The sequence below is a fragment of the Pestalotiopsis fici genome (genome assembly GCF_000516985.1).
Source record: "Pestalotiopsis fici W106-1 unplaced genomic scaffold PFICI_Scf_8, whole genome shotgun sequence".
Lineage (NCBI taxonomy): Eukaryota > Fungi > Ascomycota > Sordariomycetes > Amphisphaeriales > Sporocadaceae > Pestalotiopsis > Pestalotiopsis fici.
In genome coordinates, this window is record NW_006917098.1 from 724,851 (window position 1) to 744,851 (window position 20,001).

A 20,001-nucleotide genomic window follows, 5' to 3' on the forward strand; every position below is an offset into this window, starting at 1 on the left:
AAATGATAAAGGCTGCTTATATTAATACAAACTCGACTGGGTAAACAACATGTACAACCATTATTTTCTGGTCCATCGGTGCCAGTCAAGGTTGGCCCAAATGTGTTCAGTAGGCCCAATAAGGCAGTTGGTTTGCCAAACGCTGGATCGCGTAATAGCTGGGTGATGAGCTTTGGATCGCAGGTGAAGAGGACGTTTTGAGTGGGAGAGACGGCAATGAGCGTGTCAGCGCCGGTGATGGCAAATGGGCTATACTTCTTGGCGGATGGGGAAGAAGGAATAGACGGAGCAAAGGCTGCTTGTATAGGGTCATCTGGGTTGGAAGGTATCCAGAGTGCCATATACGATCGAGGAGGAGCAAACTGCTTTCAGTCAGCCAATTTTGTGCGCCAAAAGTGGTCCATGTTTTGTCCCGAGCGCCCGAATAGTTGGGGGGGGGGGGGGGGGGCGTGGGGTTGTCACGCACGGCATCCATTGCTCCCTGCGCTTCTTTGGAAGCAAGTCCAGCAGCGGAAGGAAAAGACTTCCGGCAATGAGCCATGGAACGCTCGTTAGATTTGTTGGAAGCAAAACGTATTCGAAGCCAGAGGACTTGGCATGAGCGCGATTCTTGAGCAAGCCAAAGCCTAGAAAGCCTAGAGTCGCAGCAATGACGCTGAAGGTCGATGTCGCTAGTAAGGAATACATAGTGGTCAGGTAGGCCAGCGTCACTGCTAGGTGGGTGGAAGCCAGGTGGATGGGAAATGTTGTGGTGAGCAATCTAGCGCTTTCGCCTCTCCGGTTTCTTGGTCCGCAAAGGCGTTTGGCGCCGGTTAGTGAGGCTGGCAGGGTAGGAAAGCAGGCTATGGACGAGAGGGAAAGAAACGCAGAAGATTGATGACCTTTGAAAACTGCTGTGTGTTTCTTGATCTGTGCTTGGAAATCCAGCTTCTGCCTACAAGCCGCGTGACGGGAATGGAAATGGCTGTCTCATTCATGGCTGCAAGGGACTCTCAGGTCGCCTGGATCCCTGGAGGTATGAATGGATGCATGCATTGTGCGATTCCATACAAAGAGTGCCTCAAAGTCCGAGTCAAGAAATATTCGCTGCCGAGCAACCAACACGTTGCTGGATGATACATGACCCGGGAGTATCCGATCTGGCCAAGCAATCGAATGAGACCTAGATTCCTCTTCTCCCTCTTGTTCGTGGACCAAACAAGTGAAATCTGCAGTCAGCGTGGTGTTCGGGTACTGTAATTGATGTACCCATACAATACCTCCAGGGGCTGTTTAGTGAGAGTTGGGAAGGTTGGGGATTATGCTACTACCCCGCCAATTCCTCATTTATGCTGACTGACGGTTATTGCTCGGATATATACGCTTACCTAACATCAAGGATCATTGCTATTAATTATTACAACTACTACGGCAAATCGGCAGTGAGAAATTAAAAATTGACAATATCAGACAGCATCTTCCGGATACCATAGTAATACTAGATTGAACTTAATTCTTGGAACATTTTATGTAAGGAGACAAGGAATAACAAGTTCAACGGCATCCAATATTGTGCTCATTGCAATTGGAAGACCAATTGCCACCAGCGCTCGAACCCGAGTACTGTTCGTGCTTGGTTACTCTTTCACCATTTCAGCAAGTCGGATCGCCCAAACACGACCCAATGCAGATCCTATCTTGACCATTGGTCCTGATACTATCGTATTTAGAGGCCGATAGTCCGGTGGCAACCAGATTAGATTATCGCCGTTTTGGACAATCCAAACGTTATCAGCACTAATGCCATATTTGTAATAGCTACGGTTGCTTGCTGAAGCAGCTTGACTTGATGGTGCAGAGTCGATAGAAGGCGAATCAAAAGTAAAATAGCCCGTGTTCGACAAAATATGAGACGGATTATCTGGTTCAAACGATAAGTAATAAATACAGTGGTTTACCTTGATTGTTTCCACGCAGACGCCGGATACAACGTCCCACAGCTTGATCGTCTTATCGTGTGACCCAGATACTATCCTGCAGCCATCAGTTGAAATCGCCACGGCCCTGACTCGCGAGGAGTGGCCTCTGAGCGTCTGTAAGCAGGCGTCCGACTCGGTGCTCCAAAGCTTCACCGTGTGATCGTCGGAGCCGGACGCCAGCTGGTAGCTATCGGTCGAGAATGCTAGAGACCATACTGCCGCGGAGTGGCCCTGAAACGTCTGCAGGCACACACCGGATGCGACGTCCCAAAGCTTAATAGTATTATCATCTGAGCCAGACGACAGTCTAGATCCGTCGGTTGAAATAGCAACGGATCTGACCGGGTAAAAATGGCCCTTGAATGTTTGCAAGCAAGCGCCCGATTCGCTGTTCCAAAGCTTAACTGTTTCGTCGTCGGAGCCAGACACCAGCCGGCGGCCATTAGTCGAGATTGCTATGGACCATACGGCTGCGGAATGACCTCTGAACGTTTGGAGGCAAGTGCCCGATTCGGCGTCCCAAAGCTTGATTGTCTTATCTTCTGAGCCGGACGCCAGCCGACGACGGTCAGCCGAAATTGCCACGGACCATAATGGCAAAGAATGGCTATTGAGCTCTTGTAGGCTGGCATTCGACTTGGCATCCCAGAGCTTGATCGTATTATCTTCGGAGCCGGATACCAGCTTATCTTTATCGGCCGAGATCGCTACAGAATAAACCGAGTTAGAATGGCCTGGAAGCGTTTGCAAGCAGGCGCCTGATTCCGCGTCCCAGAGCTTGACTGTTTTGTCTTCTGACCCAGATATTAGCCGGCGGCCGTCAGTCGACATTGCCACTGATCTGACCCAGTAGGAATGGCCTTGGAAAGTCTGCAGGCAGGTGCCTGACATAGTGTCCCAGAGCTTGACCGTATTATCGTCGGAAGCAGAAGCTACCCTATAACTATCGCTCGACATTGCCACAGAATTGACCGAATCAGAATGGCCTTGGAGAGTCTGCAGGCAGGCGCCTGATTCGGCATCCCAAAGCTTGACCGTATTATCATCGGAAGCAGAAACTACCCTATCGCTCGACATCGCCACGGAATTGACCGAGTTAAGATGGCCTTGGAAAGTCTGTACGCAGGTGCCTGATGTAGTGTCCCATAGCTTGACCGTATTATCGTCGGAGGCAGAAGCTACCCTATCGCTCCAAATCGCCACAGAATTAAGCGAGTCAGAATGGCCTTGGAGCGTTTGCAAGCAGGCGCCTGATGCGGCGTCCCAAAGCCTGACCGTGTTGTCGTCGGAGGCAGAAGCTACCCTATCGTTCGAAATCGCCACAGAGTTGATCGAGTCAGAATGGCCTTGAAGAGTGAGTAAGCAGGCGCCCGACTCGGCATCCCAGAGCTTAGCTGTTTTGTCTTTTGAGCCGGATGCTAGTCTGCGGCCGTTGGGCGATATCGCCACGGAATGGACCGTAGAGGAATGGCCCTCGAGGGTCTGTAGGCAGGCGTTCCAATCCGCCTCAACTTCCGGTGCCAATTCTATCCAAGTAGGGTATTCCTTTTGAAACAGCCATTTGATAAGACTGTTCGTCGGGCTGAATATGAGCGCTGACGTGTACGTCTGCAATGGAGCAATTCCAATGCCCCCTTTTTGTGAAAAAAGAAACCGACGAGCATCGTAAGCAAGACGTTGCAGCTCCTCGGAGTTAACGTTTGCCTAAAAGAAATTGGTCTTTCTATCCATTGTGATGATGAGATTTAACAGAAATGCGTGCTTACCAGGACTCTTGCCAGCGTTTGCATTGCTTGAACACCTTCTGGGATGTTGCGCATCAAACTTAGAGCCTCAAGCCACTGCAGGAATTTGGTCTTGAGAAAGTACAGAGTGATATTGATCACTGAGTTTTCGTTTATGCCTCCTTTTGTCACGAGCTCTGCGTCTTCAAGATGATCTGCCCAATAAACACAAGAGTATCGAATACGCGACAGCGGATCAGGAGAAGGAGTCTTAACTTTATGAGTCAGATATCCAGGGTTGCGCAGATTATAAATGTCACGCCTTAAGGTGTTGCATAAACGATCCATCGAATCTGCGAAGATCTTCCCGTGTTGGCGTTGAGTACCAGATCGTACAATCCTGTGTGAAGCTTTCCCGAGCAGGAATTCTTTTGCGGACTGATGAACGAAGTAAACCGTCCCTTCGCGAAGTGTGAGGAAGGAGCCGCATAATTCAATGATGCTTTGAACTTCATCTTGGTCGAGGTCTTCGGTAGAGCGGACCAGGCCCTTTAACTCATCTAAGGTTATTGGTCGATATACTATCGAAACTAGGGCCAGGATCTCGCGACAAATTTTGGCATCCACAGACTCAAATAAATGTTCAGTCATCCTCTCGTAAAGGTCGTCGAGCCCTGCAGGAAATGAATTCAACATGCTTAGCGTATGCCTCTCTGCAACCTTGGGACTTGCAAGCTCCTGGCAGACCAGGGCTACCCACAGGAAAGTCCCTTCGGCGTTTCCCATCAAGTGGCGTCGCACAGCTTCTTTTGTTGTGTCTTTTTTATATGGCTTGGTTCTTGCCAGCTGGTCTACCTTGTAGTCGATAAAGAAGTTGACAGCGTTGGTGACCGCATTTTGATTCACCTCGAGTTGGAGCGTATTGAGGTGCTTTGCGCTATTGAGCTTTGCTTCTATGTCTGGCCAATTACGACTGGATACAATCCATCGTACTTTCGGGCAATCAACGATAAATCCAAGAAGTTGTTCCCTATCGATAGAGCACTCGTCTAAGGCATCGATAATTATAATAGCGTTTTTCACACTCGGGTCGTTCAAGACAGCGATCGCGATTTGTCGAACGTCGTACCAAGCGTTGGCACCAGCGAATAGCTTCTCTCCTTTATCATCATACTGCTTTTGTATATGCTGAATAAGCAAATCGTTTTGGCTGGCAAGGTGATAAATCAATCCCCGTAACACAGATGTCGCGTTGTTCAGTACGTTTATAGTGGCTTGGCAAAAGAAATAGGCCAGTGGGGCTGAGAAGTCTTTTTGCAAATGATCAATAATACCACAAAGAAGCATCGTTTTGCCTTTTCCAGGATCCCCTCTGATCCAAAGAAGTCGATTATGAGGGTCGTTGCGAAATCGATTGAAGTTTTCATGCGTGAGAATCCAGGAGTAAGAACCTGCAAGTAAGCCGCCTTTGGTTTCTTCGATACGCTTTTTGTCGATGCGCGGGTCCGTCACGAAAAGGTCACGTAAGCACTGCCTGTCTTTGTCGTCTCGGTTTCGTCTTTCTTGTTGTCGAGTTTGATCCCGAATAGTGAGGTTCACTTTGGCAACTTCGGTACCAACTAATTACATTTTCGTCAACACTCGATTCTGGAGGACAGACTTAAAAAGCGCGGAAACACGTACCATTGAAAAGAGTATCGACGAGCTTCTGCTCAGCCTCTACCCTGCCAGTCCCGACTTTGCGAAGAAGGTCTTTTGCATAAGCAGCCGCTGCCATGGCTGCATAGCCTTGCCACTCTTTGCTTTTATGTGTATCCGAATAATCACAGATGCCACGGATGATGAGGCATGGGAAATGGTTCATAAGCCCGGCAGCCTCCATTTCAAAGCACAATACGTCCTTCTCAAATGAGAGCCGATCGCGCATATATGCATCCCTCATTAGCTGGTTTGCCGAAGCAATAAGTCCAAGATGAATCATTGGGCCATTTTGATGCGCTTGGAGTCGCGCAGGTCTCGTAACCAACTGCGATGCATCGACACATACGGCTGTGCACTCCTGGTCTTTATCTCCGGCATGCTTATACACAGAGCTAAACAGCCTATCCGTACTTGGGTGCGGCTTTCCGTACTTCGCGCGTAAATGTGGCTTTTTATCGAGAATACGAATAATATTCCTGTCGATGCTATTGCCGTCGCTTTCATAATCAGCCTCTAGGATAGAGATTGCCCTCAATAGGCATTGTGGTGGCTGATTTAGGTGTCCAGTCACCTGAAAGCTCTCATTTTGGATAGTCTTGCCGAAATCATATTGAAGCACGCCCCCCAAGCCCGAGCTAGGTGAGCTTACAACAATATCGCCGAGCCGAATGTCATGTCTTCTGCTAGGTGCGCCACCGCCGATGCCAACCATCAAAGCGAAGCGTAGCTTAGGAAAGCTGTGCGCCATGTCTCGAGCAATGATTGCAGCGCTAACAAGACCATATTGCCCGTAGGGCAATGCAACGATGACAACATTATGCCTTCCAATCTTTCCGAGAATATACGTATTATCGTCGTGGTCGGGTAGCTGGTCTGCGTCGTCATGTGTCTCATCCAGAAATTGCTTGGCCGCAACGAGCTCTGTTCCAATAGCACAAATCCATGCAACCGTATAAATCGTCAGGTCGGACATATTTCATAGTCATCGGTCATATTGAAATGGGATACCATTGCGCAGACCAAGACATGAAGTGTTTGAGTGAGGGAACGTGATACGTTGGACACGATAGGATCAACCCGCTCCATTAAAGGCCTTGTGGAAGGCAGTGGTGAGTCGTCATGGTTGTCTATGCACTTCCGTGGCGATGCTGCAGCTGTATACCTTGGGTCAATAGCTAGCGAAGATCAAGTAGCCGTGCAGGGGGATGAAGATACACCGGTCTGATCTGCCGGCGAACCAAGCACGATTCCAGCCCACCATCTCGCTTTGAAGCTTTGCTATCGTCATCCCGACACTTAGTGTTTCTTGCCAATCAGCTCGTTATTTCTCGGACGATGCGTAAGATCGAGGACTTCCGGAGTTGTTTAGCCAGGGTATAAGTCTATGGCTGTTACCATTTTGTAAGAGCCGGTCAGCCTCAGATATAGTGGCGCAGCGTTGTTGTCGGGTAAAGGATAACAAAAACTGATTCGGATTATATGAGAACACGATATCACCACAGTTGTGGGTCATATTCAATGTTTTGGTATCATGAGTCTGACCAACCCATCTGCAGGCTGAAGATTTTCGCAATGAACTCGTTCTAGGATTTGATCCTTTTGAGAACTTGTGTCTTCCTTGCGTGCTTGAAAGTCTTGATAGCCTCGAACATTCAGCACGGTGTTCTCAATTGCCTGAGTTGAAAGCCCGCTTCATAGTTTCAAGCTCTCTTTCATGACTAGTAACAGCTGTTTCTCTAGTCATCCCCGGCGTCCTTGGCCGATTCAATTATCGTTGGGGCCATTACGATATGAGCAACCCTGTACCCCAACATCTCTGGATGTGGAGGGTAGTTGCCAGCTCTAGATTCAATGCACCTATGACCGAGCGGCCGGTGTGAGAAACATGCAAATCCTTGGTGAGGAGGCTGATCGCATACACTATACAATTTATTGGTTTATGATATCGATCTGCGGGGGCATAGTTGGGCCGCAGTGCTGCCTAGCTGTTCTTCTACCCTGTTCCACCCTGCGTTTTTGGTTATGGTCCCACCTTGATCCACATTTTTACGTTCTGGCACTCATTTCCAGGAGATCAATAAAAAATCATATATTCACTACCTGCTTGCTGATCTCGCTCGCTTTAGGAACATGCACCGTTGCAGGGAGACGAACATGCGTCTTGGCCGAGACAGATACGGGTGAGAGGCATATCGAGATAGGGAAGAAGGATGCTTTATGAAATTTATCTTCTTTTGGTGTAGCTTGAAGGCGAGGAGGATTCCGTGATGTAACACAACCTTTTCGCAAGCCAGTCAAGAATTTCAGACAAATGCACCTATAATAGCATTCGTGCGTGTTGCTGTGACTATACCGCTGAGCGTGGGGGCGGATACCAATAATGTCGCATCTGGACCCCCCTTGGAAGTTATGCGGTATAACGAATCCGGCTGTCAGCCAGACTGACATCCAAATTCAGCCAGACTATTGCTTTTGTCATTGCGCATCCATTCTCCACCGCCCTTGCCCTTGAGCAATTCCCAGCTCATCGCGGGTTGGTCCTCGACGAAATCTCCGATCTTCTGCTATAGGTACAGGTCTCACCTACCGCAAGTACTCTTCATTTCTTTGCAAGAAGGTATCGTATTGAGTTATTTGCGTTACAGACTCCTCCACGCATTCGCTCAAATTGGACGATAGCAGGGTTGAATCAAGATTATGCTACGGAGCACTTGATTATAGGCGCTACTTACGGCGCAGCGTGGCACAATCTTGAGGTTGCGACGAAACTGGATAGCTACAGACTAACTGCAAGAGCCGAGGCTTTCGAAAAATGCCTGCCTTTCCGGAGCTTCGTCAGGCTAGGTGGCCATATTGCAGCAGGGTTTTGACACCCACATGGCTCGCAAGTACACTACTGAAAAGGGCCTTACAGTATACGCTGCGTCGAGCTGAAACGTCGGCGAATCAGATTCGATCGCAGCCCATCATCTCTTTGTAGCCTTGCCATAGCAATCACAGCAACTGGTTTTTCTTACCACTCAAGTGCGCATGGGCGATCTCATCTGTCTTGATTATTAAGTCGCGACGGCTGTGCTGCCCTTGAAAGAGGGTGGAACTCGATCCGTCTTCTCGGTGCCGAAACCTGCTTACTCGATTCGTCTCCTCGGTGCCGAATCCTGTTTTCTCTGTGAGAAGAGTGACCGAAAGCGACCAATCCTATATCGGAAGGAAAAAAAAAAAAAAAAAAAAAAAAAAAAGAAAAGAAAGAAAAAGCTAGCCCCGGCATGCCACAACGACCCATTTGGGCACGCAATGAAAACGGCGAAAACTACAAATTTACAAAGTCATCAATTCATCACTGATCCGAATACTGGGCGGCCGCTTCTCAGACCATCTATGGCAGAGTGGACGGGATGCCAAGTTTTCTAAGAGGTATAGTCGTATGTATCAGTGTTTTTCGTACTCGTATTTATATTAGGATCATATTCTAGAGGGGTTCTCTATAAAAGTGAGCTGGCAGGGACCCACTCATTTTCTATCACGTTGGCTGCCAAGCGGCGCCAGCTGCAACGGCATCTTCAAATTTCAACCCTGCGCATCTGAAAGTGATGATATCAGCATTGTTGAAGGGCAGCTCGTAGGGATCCATAATTGAACCCATCCTAGTTCATCCAACTCTGGGGATCTGTAGTCGCCTATAACCATGAGATGACACCGGCGGCTTGATTTTGTTGTGGATACTAGAAAAGTCGCGGCGAGATGCGGTATGCCGATTTCCTCATCGACTTGGCCTCGGTCGTCCAAGCTTCGAGGTCCGTCGCTTCTAGACATCTGGAGCTGCGTGGGAGGCAACTGGACCGCTACGGCAAGACGTCGAGTATAGTGCGATCCATCAAGGGTCAGAATGCACGAGCACCGAGGCCGGCAGGCTCAACAACAGATGCATTTACAGCCTCGCAATCAGATGCTGCCGCGTCGCATGCATCGGCTCCGGGCTCGGAACCTACCGGAGTGAACCCCCCTGGATTTGAGTCTTCATCGTCCAGGCCGGTACATGAGCCAACGCTGTCGGAGCGGCGCAACGCATACCAGGACCTCGCTCAAGGGTCATCGAAGCAGCCTGTTCCTGAAGTCCCACTTACGCAGTATGATCAAGGACGGCCTGGCTTTCATCCTGCAAATCCCAGTGATGCCGCGCTTCATGCCAGTCTGAATGAATCAGCACCCAAAGCGCCTGCTGCTGCTGCTACTGCTGCCGCCGCCGCCGGAGAAGATGTGCCGCCAGAAGTGGATGTCAACATCTTTCACACTAATCGTGGCGCCTCAATGCTCGATGGCCACAAGGACTATTTGGGCAAGATACGGCCTGCGACGCCTCCTCCAAAGCCAAGCTGGTTCAAGGACTTTGGTCATGATAAAAAGGCCGAGTCACCAGCGACAGCCGTCCCAGAGCAAACGAAGACGCACGAGCCTGAATTACAAGCGGCAGAGTCGGCAAAGTCTGCTGAATCTGGGGCGTCTGCTGATGTAAGCGCATCAAAGGATGAAGTGACCATCTCAACACAAGATCCATTGGAAACTCCAAAGGCAGAAGAGGTGCCGGAACCCAAGCGTCAAGGCGCAGAGAAGGAGCATACAGAAATGGTCAAGGAAGTATTGGCTCAAGCAGAAGCCACGGCACCGGAAACAAGCACTATGGCGCCAGCCATGGATACGGCCAAGCCAGCCTATGCGCTCCGCGAATCCAAGGTTCCCTCCTCCAGACTCGGTCGAATGTGGAACTATGGCAGTCTGGCTGCGGGCATGCTCGGAGGCGCCATCAGCGAGGGAGTCAGCCGCGGCTTCGGCGGTGGCTCTGGCCAGGGATCGGTATTGCTGAGTTCTGGTAACATGGAACGTCTCGTCTCCAAGCTCTCCCAGATGCGAGGTGCCGCCTTGAAATTGGGTCAAATCATGTCGTTCCAGGACTCCAAAATGCTCCCTGCACCGATCCAAGAGGTCTTGCAGCGAGTACAGGACCGCGCCGACTATATGCCTGCATGGCAACGCGACCGTGTTCTCACGGCTAATCTTGGAGCCGAATGGCGAGACCTGTTCTCCGAGTTTGAGGAGACGCCCATTGCGGCAGCCTCGATTGGTCAGGTCCACCGTGCAACGTTGAAATCTGGCGAAAAGGTTGCTGTCAAGATTCAATTCCCTGGTGTTGCCGATTCAATCAACTCTGATCTGGACAATCTTTCCATGCTCCTCCTGGCTACCAAGATGCTGCCGCGTGGTCTGTATCTCAACAAGACCATTGACAATGCCCGTGTGGAATTGGGCTGGGAATGCGACTACGACCGCGAGGCCACCTGCGCCCAACGATACCGCGAGCTGCTCGAGGGCGAGGAGGACGTCTTTGTCGTGCCCAAGATCTATCCCGAGGCATGCGGGAAACAGGTGCTGACCATGGAGTTCATGGCGGGCATTGGCGTCACGCGCGTCACGTCGTTTACGCAGGAGCAGCGCGACTGGATCGGCACTCAGATCCTGCGGCTGTGTCTGCGCGAGATCACCGAGTTCCGGTTTATGCAGACGGACCCCAACTGGACCAACTTCTTGTACAATGCCGAGACGGAGAAGCTGGAGCTGCTCGACTTTGGCGCCTCGCGCGAGTACCCCGAAGAGTTTGTCACCATGTACGTCAACCTGCTGGCCGCGGCGGCGCGGTCGGACCGTGACACGGTCAAGGACCTGAGCGAGCGGCTGGGCTACCTCACGGGCCACGAGAGCAAGACCATGGTCGACGCCCACTTGGCCAGCGTGCTCACGCTGGCCGAGCCGTTCCTGCAGAGCGCCCCCGACGTCTATGACTTCCATGACCAGACCATTACGGAGCGCGTCAAGGCGTTGATCCCCGTCATGATTCGTGAGAGATTGGCCCCGCCGCCCGAGGAAACCTATAGTCTGCACCGGAAGCTCAGCGGTGCCTTCTTGCTCTGCGCTCGACTTGGTAGCCAGGTCAGGTGTAAGGAGCTCTTTGAGCAGGCCCTGCTAAAGACAGACTTGGAGGTCAAGAGGTAATGTGTATCATATTTTGAAAGCAATGACGAGGAAACAAAACTGTATCACCACTTTTGTACACATGAAACAGATGATGGACCAAAACTGTTGCATCATAGAGAAGCGAGGCACCAAAGCCTAATGGTATCATAAAACAATATGTAGACTATTCTCCACGAGCCAAAAGCTAGACCATTCTTCTCCTGATCTCGTAGTTTCTTTGATTTCTTCTACTCCCCAAACATTGCCGCCTATCGTGCTCGTCTCTCCATGGGCAACTCCTTTCTCTCCTTGGCCACATCCTTCTTCCGACGGCGCACAATGGCCTTGTCGACCTGCCGCTTCTTCATGCCCTGGAAGCGCTCGGTAAAGACGCGCTTGCGCTGCTCGCTCTTCTTGAGGTAAAACGGCTGGCTCTTGACGCCCTGGCGCACCAGCTCCTTTTCCTTTTTGCGGTGCTCGTCAATGACGCGGTGCTCGGCGTCCCGGCGCTCCTGGGCCTGCTTGCGCGACTGCATGCTCGCGAGCTCGCGCTCCAGGCGCTGCTTCTCAAAGGGGTCCTTGGTCTTCTTGATGCGCGTCCGCAGCGCCGCCATTTCCGAGTCGCGGTACGAGCCCAGGAAGGCATAGTTGCGCCGCAGGGCGTCCTGGGCGCGCTCGGCGTCGGCGGCCGTGCTGTGGAGGGGTGGTCCGAAGCGCGGGTCCCGCGCCGCCGGCTTGCTGGCGCTGGCCACGTCGACGACCTGCCTCCGCCGCGTCACGGGCTTCTTGGACGTCATTTCGGCCGGTGCGTGCTTGTGCGCTCGTCCTGCCACGGGCTTGATCTTGCTCTTGCCGTGTCGGTCAAACTCTTCCGGGGACGAGTCCGAGTCCGAGTCGTCTCCAGATTCTTCATCGCCCGGCTTCTTGTGTTTCCGCCTCGAGACCGCGGGCAGTGATGCCTGTGCCTTGGCGAGGGCGCCGAAAGATATTTGCGAGGCGGCTAGCGAGGGGTTCGAGGGTTCTCCGTCGTCGCTGTCGTCCTCGTCGTCCTCGTCTTGAGATTGTCCGTCCTCATTCATCGCAGATCCCGACAACGAGGCTCCGTCTTGGTCTTGGCTGTCGTCTGAGGCGTCATCGTCGTCGTCTTGATTCCCGTCTTGCGACGACTCGCTCTCGTAGTCTTCTGCAAAGTCGGGCTCGGGTTCGTCTTTTCTGGCGCGCACCCGCCTTTGCAGTCCCGAAAATGGGAATTTTCGTTTTGATTGCTGTGAATGATTCATAGCTTCGCCTGTGCTAAATTGTCACAATTTGAGAATATAAAGTCAGAATTTTGGAAATAATTGGGAGATGTTGCAAGAGCCGATGCGGGAATCAACTGATTTTCTTGAATTCTTATCGATAAAGCAAGAACACAGCCAGCTCACATTAATGCATACATAGTGGGTGGGTAATGTGGGGTATGTTTCAAGTGGATACAATACACGACTTATACTACCTAATCTTTTTGGGAATCCAAGGTTTGTGTATTCAGTACAAATGAACAGATCTTGGGTTTCAAGTTAGTTGAATAAAGTGCACAAGATCTAATTGCCTCCCACAGCCCACTGGAAATAGCCGTCAAGCCGGAGGTCCCGGGGCCTGATGCTTTTATCCGCCAGAACGAGAGTTGTATCCATTACCTTAATCAAAGACTCAAAGTCAACTTTCCACAAACCTCAACCTAGGTAGGTATATATGTGTGCCCAGGTCCCTGATACTGAACAGCACATGATTGGCGGAATCGCTGGCATATATATCAACATTTGAAGTAAATAAAAGGCATTTCTGTTTCTTGTCTTATATATCGATTTGTCCTTCTATGATTTGGCAATGTATAACTATCAATTGCATCATGGGATTGAGGGCGACTATCAAAAGTAAACGTTATCTGTCTTGCATGTCAATTTACCTCAATCGAGTCGAAGCAAAAAAAAAAAAAAAAAGGCGCGCGCCCAAAGCCAAAAGATGGCGTGAGACGTGTTCGATCATCATGCGCGTCGTGTCGCGTACCGTGCTGGTACAAAATCTTGTAAGTTGTGTCTCAGGTAATATAAATACTAGCAGAACGTGAAGACTTATCTTTTATCTCAGGACCTGTCTCAGGACCTGAGTTCTGCTAGTATTTATATCACCTGACAAGTTATATTTTATTCCTTATCGTGCATTCTCTAACCACTGGCCGAACCATCATGGCTAGTACAGCGAGGATCGATCCTGCTTTGTTGAGCCCCAATGACACGTTTGTGTTCGAGTTCGATTATGACGCGCCACCAATGCGTCCCGAGCAGCGTGAGGTGTGCATTCAGTGGCTTCGGTCTATCCACTTTCTCGAACCTGGCGGCCGCAACGAGATTAATTGGCGAGTCATTAAAGAGAAGTGGATTCAGTTCTCACAAGAACGATCCAAGAGTGTACACCTCCGACGCTGGCAAGAAATGTTCTGGCCCTGGATAGACGGCCTTGAAGGACTTTCCGAACGATGGCCTGCGGCGGCGCGGACCCTCTTGAACCAATGTGCGGATGGCCCAGATGCCAAGGCCTTTGAATCTTTCGGTGCCCGATGGCACGTGGAACCAAGACGGCGTCTGCATACGGTATGGTCAGGTCTATTCATGTTTTTGCTATACAATCATCCCTGGGGTGGAACAAGAGAGCTTTTCGACATGGGCTTATATGCCCCCATAGATGAGGACTGTGAAGTTTCAAGCCAGGATTCATTGATCCTACCAGGAGATGACTCGAAGTTGTCCTGGGAGTTAGGCGACCTATGGATGTCTCTCATATCGCGGTATCCCCGTGCCCATGTAATGGCGGACACGCATTCCCTCGTCATCGATGCTCTAAAGGGCGTTAGGGAAACGAAAGCGGACAACAATGCGCTGCTCTGGTGGACGGCCATCTTGGTACGGTCCGCAGTGTCGGTGTCCGACGGGAACGGCGACGACTGGATCAGCCACGGGAAGTGTCCGTTCGGGAATCTGTTGGCGCCAGACCTGGACTTGCTCAAACGAGTGGAAGCGATACGACACTATTGCAAAGTGATGGTGCTGGACCACGCCATGTATACATGGGCCCCCAGAAATGTAATACACGGGCTTTGCAAGGTTGAGACGCAGCTGAATAGCCAAGACACGAGCTGGATGAACGGGATCGACGGGATCCGCCCTGACGAGCAGCAAGACCAGATCAACACGGATTCGGCGGCATGGGAAGATGTGCTATCGCACTTGAACCAAGTAGGGGGAAGGCTACTTGGAGGCAAGAAAGGTACAGCAATGTATGAGATCAATCGTCTATACCGAGGGTTACGAGACTGTGTCAGGGAAGACACGGAAAAGACGGCAGGAGAAGGCGCACAGGGCCATGTCTTGGATAAAGTCAAAGAAGAGCACAAGGAGGAATCAAATCAAAGGAAAGAGTCAAAATAGAAGAGTAGACCAACCACGAGATCCGGTCCAAATCGTCGACGGCGCCTTTGCCTCGAACTCTTGGATCATGGAGACGTGAGGGATGATGGTGCAGTCGGGTCACCTAATCAGGGTTCTGAGTCTAATGCGTTGACATAAGTCTGATTTCTTTCTTCCTCCTCCTCTTTTGTGGTATCTTTTAGTCAGCATCTTATATACCTCTTTTGCGCACCAACACGAAACAACCACGTAGAACAAAAAGTAACCTGGAAATTGTCTGAGCATGCAAATATCTAGAGGTTATGGGTGTTTGGCTATTCAGTGACAATCAAATTTCTACCCCTAGATTCAACGGCAAAGTATCGGAGGAAGTGGTACTTTTGGCAGTGGGACGGTTCTGCTTTCATTGTGCTTCTTCCCCTCGTCGGGCTACGGAGTCACACACGCTTGTTGCGTACACACTGTTCAAGTCGATCAAATCAATAAACTTGATCGAGGCGTCTCTCGCTACCATTTACGTGGCAACGTGCACTTGGGCAAAACATTTGGTTGTGTACTTTGGTTTGGAGTCTCGATTTCAACTGGAAAATGTCTGGAATTCTCATTGTACCAAGGCAACTTGTGGTTGCTCCATAATAGTCTGACTATAGGACGTACATATACAAGTAACAAGCAGTATCGTAAAAGATCATACATTCATTCCTTTATAGAGATAAATCGATCATCGCTCCAAACATAGCACTACTAAATATGAAGATCATTCCATCAGATCATGGCCCATACCACAAGGGCCCTTGGCCACTAGGATGGGCACTATGTGGAGATGTATCTTGGACCTCCGCATTGTGTGCCATCTGTGTAAAAGGGATTGCCCCTTGTCCCCCGGTCATAAACATGGGCACCTGCTGTTGCGCTCCTGGAGTTTGCTGAATGGGAAAGTAACCAGATGTCTGAGAGTGCTGGAGTTGAGGGCGCCCCTGCATCATGTCTAGGTCCATGGCATCGTTTTCTATCGGTCGAAACATCTGTTCAATTGAGCTCTGGTCCATGAGGAAGTGGTTAGGCGACAGGACCGGGTCCGAGTAGCTGTCCAACATGGCTGCATCATTACCATTCCATGTTGTTCCGATTCCCGTAAAAGCGTGATAGTCTGTACCTGACCCTTGAGCACCATACATCTGGCTGTTGTAGAGATTATCAGCGGCGGCTTGCTGAAGAGGATGACTATGCGGTATCTGGCTCGGGTGTACAGGGTTCTGCGGCGGAATGACGTGTTCCATCTCATGAGGTATCGAGCCCTGTCGCTGACTTGATGAGCTGTTTGATACCTCGTCGATAGGATGCAGGTAGTCATCATTTGACAAGTGCGTGCTACCAGGGCTACACTGCTGTGCCATGCCACTTGAGTCTGGAGTCAAGCGGTCAGATGGACCCTCCAGACTGTTGTGTCTGTTCAACAAGCTGATGTCGACTGCCCCTGCCATGGTAGTTGGTCCCGGTTGGGTGCCTGGATTTGTGATGCTTTGGTTTCCACTGACCACGCCAGACTGTTGGAGCGTGCTGGCAAACTCGACCATGCCCCTATTCAGTATGACCGCGACTTGTTCATATGATATGGGCCTAGTATTGTCCATCTCATGGAGTAGGCGGTTGGCCAAACTTGGGATATGATGATCTCGGAAATCCTTCACCAGCTTATGGAATTCGGACAAGTTGACAAACTCATCCTTGTAGGGGGTAGGGGGTCGAGGTAAACCTTGAAAGAGTGTATCCCAGATGAAATACCACTGCTCCTCGAGCGACACTTTATGGTTCGTTCGTGGTCTCAAGATCTCGTGCTGCTTGGGTGTCATGCCCTCTGGATCCCCACGCTCCCGGATTTCACATCCCTCCAAGAGATGCCGATCAAGATGATCCTGGCTGTTGAAGCCATCGCGACAGCGAGGGCAAACTACAATCAAGTGGCAACGCTTCAAGTGCTGCTTCACATGCTTGATTTCTCTGAGTTCATAGTTGTGGCAATGCTCGTAGCTGATTGGATCTTTCTTGGCAAAGGGGCAGGCTAGGAGTACCTGCCGCTTCTGCTCCGCATCAGGACCTTGCGTTGCGTTTCGTACCTTTCCACCTCGAGATCCACTGCCGTGACCAATTCCCTGATTTGCTTTGCTTTGGCCTGTTGCCCCTGGAGGATCATTTGCCGGAGGTGTTGGTATAGAGGAGGCGCCATCAAAGGAGCCATTCTGTCGCCCTCGAGACCCGCTGGGACGGTCTTGTACTCCACTCGCCGGATGAGATCGAATTGGCAGATTGTGAATCCTAGGTTCAAAGGGTGAATGCTCGCCATCGTGGCTGGCATCTTCACTCTCGGAGGGCGTGTCGTATTCAGAGTCTGTACTTGATAAGGTCGAGTCAACACTACCAGACGCCCCCTGGCCGACGCCAGAAGCGAACGAGCTACCAGCGCGGGCCAATGGCGGACGCTCGTTTGTTACATTGGGGCCGCGGTTGATACTAGAGTCATGCGGGTCTGGGTTTGGATTCCTCCTGGTTGGCACAATCGGTTCAGAAGCACCGTGATCATTGATTGGAAACCTCGAGATGTTCGGACGATCCAAAGACGCCCTCCGACTGTGCGAAGATTCTGGATCGTGGGCGGCGTCCTTTCTGAAAGCCGATGGGTCTTTGTCAGCTATTGACATGAACGTCTCATTTCCTGTTATTTGTATACCGGCAGGGAGGCCGATGACACTCGCATTGGTGATACTAGTGCGCCGCGACATGTCGTTTGAGAATATCGAAGGCGCCAGTCCGGACTCCAGTGATGTCCTGCTGGGACTGAACAAGCTCGAATTTCCGCTCTTGAGTCGGGGCTGCCACATTTTGTGAAACATGGAACTTGCCACGCTAGGTGGGCGACTCGATCTTTGTGGCTTGGCATTGTTGCTGGCGTTGGAAGTTACAATGCTTGAAGAACTTGGAGTCGTTGCAACACCAGCTGGTCGCTGTCTAGCATTCTTGAGCGCCTCTTTGACGTTTGTGCTCCACACTCCTCCCACGTAACTGATCGCCGTCTTTCCAGTGTTGTCTGCAATGGTTGGGTCTGCTCCTTTCTTCAGCAATTGCTGGACGATATGGATCCCCTCGGCATGAGACGCAGCATACTGCACAGCCACGATCAATGGAGTCTGCCCACCAGGTCCCCTAGCATCAAGATCGAGATTTTTAGCTTTATCAAGCAGTGTCTTGACAATCTGTCGACGACCACGTTCACATGCCATGTAGAGGGGAGTCTGAGCATTGTTCTCGGCCAGATTCGCGTTGGCCTCGATTTCGAGAAGAAATGACACCATGTCCACCCAGCCAACCTCACACGCTGCATACAAAGGAGTCTTTCCAGAATGGTCCTGCTTGTCCCTTAGGCTTGGATCCTTGCTTAGATAGAATGCAGCAATCTTAGTGCCATCCTTTTTTGTCGATCGTTCTAGCGACGCATCGCGACAGTGTAGGCAACGATGGAGCACCGTCTTTCCTTCTTCGTCAATAACATCAGCTTTTGCTTTGTGCTCGAATAGGAGTTGGCTGATAGTCATGTTGCGTGTCTCGGCCGCTGTGAGGAGGAGTCGAGAGATGATATTGGCGGATGAGGGACGGGTCCGTTCCGTCCAGGCCAACATGGTTTCGATAATGTGCTTTGGTTCGTTGCGCAGGATAGCACGTTCCATAGCTGGGACATCAAAAGCATGGTCGCCAAGCTCAAAGCCTTCCTTTGTGCACCAATCTCCAGCTTCGGAAATTCGACCAATAGCGATGTTTCTGAATGTTTCTTGACCACTCTTTTCGACCAGCCACTGCACCATGTCTCGAGCACGGTTGAGATCAGCCGCGGTAAAGTCATAAAGATCAGCTAGGCATTGAGCTATGGGGAACATGTGCTCAACGGGAGCCGGCTCGAGCTTCAAAAGTGTCTTCAGAGACGAGTTGAGATATTCTTGTGCCTGCACCGATTCGTCCATGTCGCTTAGCCTCATGTGCAGGAAGCCAACTTTGGCATACAGTAGACCATAAGCGAGGGTATCAATCTTGCAACGGCGAGCCTGTTGCCCAGATAGAGTTGTCAGGTCGGGGAAGAGGGACCTGTCAACGGTTTCGATGTCTTCACACAAGAGGAGAATGGCCGCCTGTCTCAGCTGGGCCTCTACTTGAGCAGCAGGGGAGACTCCCCCAGCAGAGAGATCCCGGCGCAGGTCAATAATCTTTTTGTGGTAAGTGGCGGCATCTCGGTAGTTTCCAGCGTGCCTGGCATCTGCTAGATTCTTCTGGTGAGACTTGAGTTCGGCATATAGCCGCAAGACATCCCGGCGACCGATGGTAGATTCGCGTTCCGACGTATTCCTGGGTGTGATGGAAATCGTCGAAGCCGGTGAAGCGCAACTCTCAGTTGTGTGCCGTGGTTGATCGGCGCTCATTGTTGGTGGTAGACTCATAGTCGGTTAGTGGCCGCAGCAATAACACCCAACTAGGCAGCTTTCGAAAAGTCAGATAATCGGGCAATCTAGCGCCGATTTCTTTTCGCAGATGCACTTTTGAGGCCGATGTTGTTGCTCTCAGGTTGATAAATTGATGCCACCGACCGATGGGTTGATTTAGAATCAATGTCGAACTCTGAGCTCTTTCTGTTGTATTTTGTCCCAATCTGATGTCAGAGCCCAACGCAAAATCGAGTCAGTCAGCTTGGGGTAAATGGTTTCGTCTGTATGGTCAGGGCGGGTGAGTTGGAGATGCCGAGCCTTCGTGCCAATGTTGGACAGACATGAAAATGGCTAACGACGGCAGCAGGCAGACAGACAGATGACACCAAACAGACAGCTAGGAAATCAAAGCAAGCAGAATATGAGAGTTTCAGTCCTGTGCGATGTAGCCAGGCCGTCTGTCTCCTCGGTTGTGTCGCGTATGTCGAAGGTCTGCGACTCGATCGAGCAAGTTGCAGAAAACGTGGTGGAAGTGGAAGAAAAGAGGCAATGGGGAACGACCGAGGAAGAAGCTCGACCCACAGGAGACCAGGGCACGCTACTGCCTACATATTGTTGCTGAGTGTCACTGGCGGGGGAGGAAGGGGGGCAATGAATCTGGGGATGGTACCAGGTAGCCAGGGCGCTACTATGGTTA

At 50.9% G+C, this 20,001-nt stretch overlaps 5 protein-coding genes across 5 annotated transcripts; 2 read left to right on the forward strand and 3 right to left on the reverse strand.

The window, feature by feature from the left end:
- Nucleotides 1-1,616: 1,616 nt before the first annotated feature.
- PFICI_10927 (uncharacterized protein) lies at nt 1,617-6,356 on the reverse strand (the record flags this gene model as incomplete). The annotated part of the gene is made up of 3 exons (XM_007839508.1): nt 1,617-3,662; nt 3,725-5,301; nt 5,366-6,356. The coding sequence occupies 3 exons, from the start codon at nt 6,354-6,356 to the stop codon at nt 1,617-1,619; spliced, it is 4,614 nt and encodes a 1,537-aa protein (XP_007837699.1).
- A 2,768-nt stretch (nt 6,357-9,124) lies between these two features.
- PFICI_10928 (uncharacterized protein) lies at nt 9,125-11,428 on the forward strand (the record flags this gene model as incomplete). Its single annotated transcript, XM_007839509.1, has 1 exon — nt 9,125-11,428. The coding sequence occupies one exon, from the start codon at nt 9,125-9,127 to the stop codon at nt 11,426-11,428; it is 2,304 nt and encodes a 767-aa protein (XP_007837700.1).
- A 230-nt stretch (nt 11,429-11,658) lies between these two features.
- Nucleotides 11,659-12,669, reverse strand: PFICI_10929 (uncharacterized protein; the record flags this gene model as incomplete). Its single annotated transcript, XM_007839510.1, has 1 exon — nt 11,659-12,669. One exon carries the CDS (start codon nt 12,667-12,669, stop codon nt 11,659-11,661), a length of 1,011 nt encoding a protein of 336 aa, XP_007837701.1.
- A 948-nt stretch (nt 12,670-13,617) lies between these two features.
- On the forward strand, nt 13,618-14,856 carry PFICI_10930 (uncharacterized protein; the record flags this gene model as incomplete). The annotated part of the gene is made up of 1 exon (XM_007839511.1): nt 13,618-14,856. The coding sequence occupies one exon, from the start codon at nt 13,618-13,620 to the stop codon at nt 14,854-14,856; it is 1,239 nt and encodes a 412-aa protein (XP_007837702.1).
- A 749-nt stretch (nt 14,857-15,605) lies between these two features.
- On the reverse strand, nt 15,606-19,301 carry PFICI_10931 (uncharacterized protein; the record flags this gene model as incomplete). The annotated part of the gene is made up of 1 exon (XM_007839512.1): nt 15,606-19,301. One exon carries the CDS (start codon nt 19,299-19,301, stop codon nt 15,606-15,608), a length of 3,696 nt encoding a protein of 1,231 aa, XP_007837703.1.
- Nucleotides 19,302-20,001: the final 700 nt, after the last annotated feature.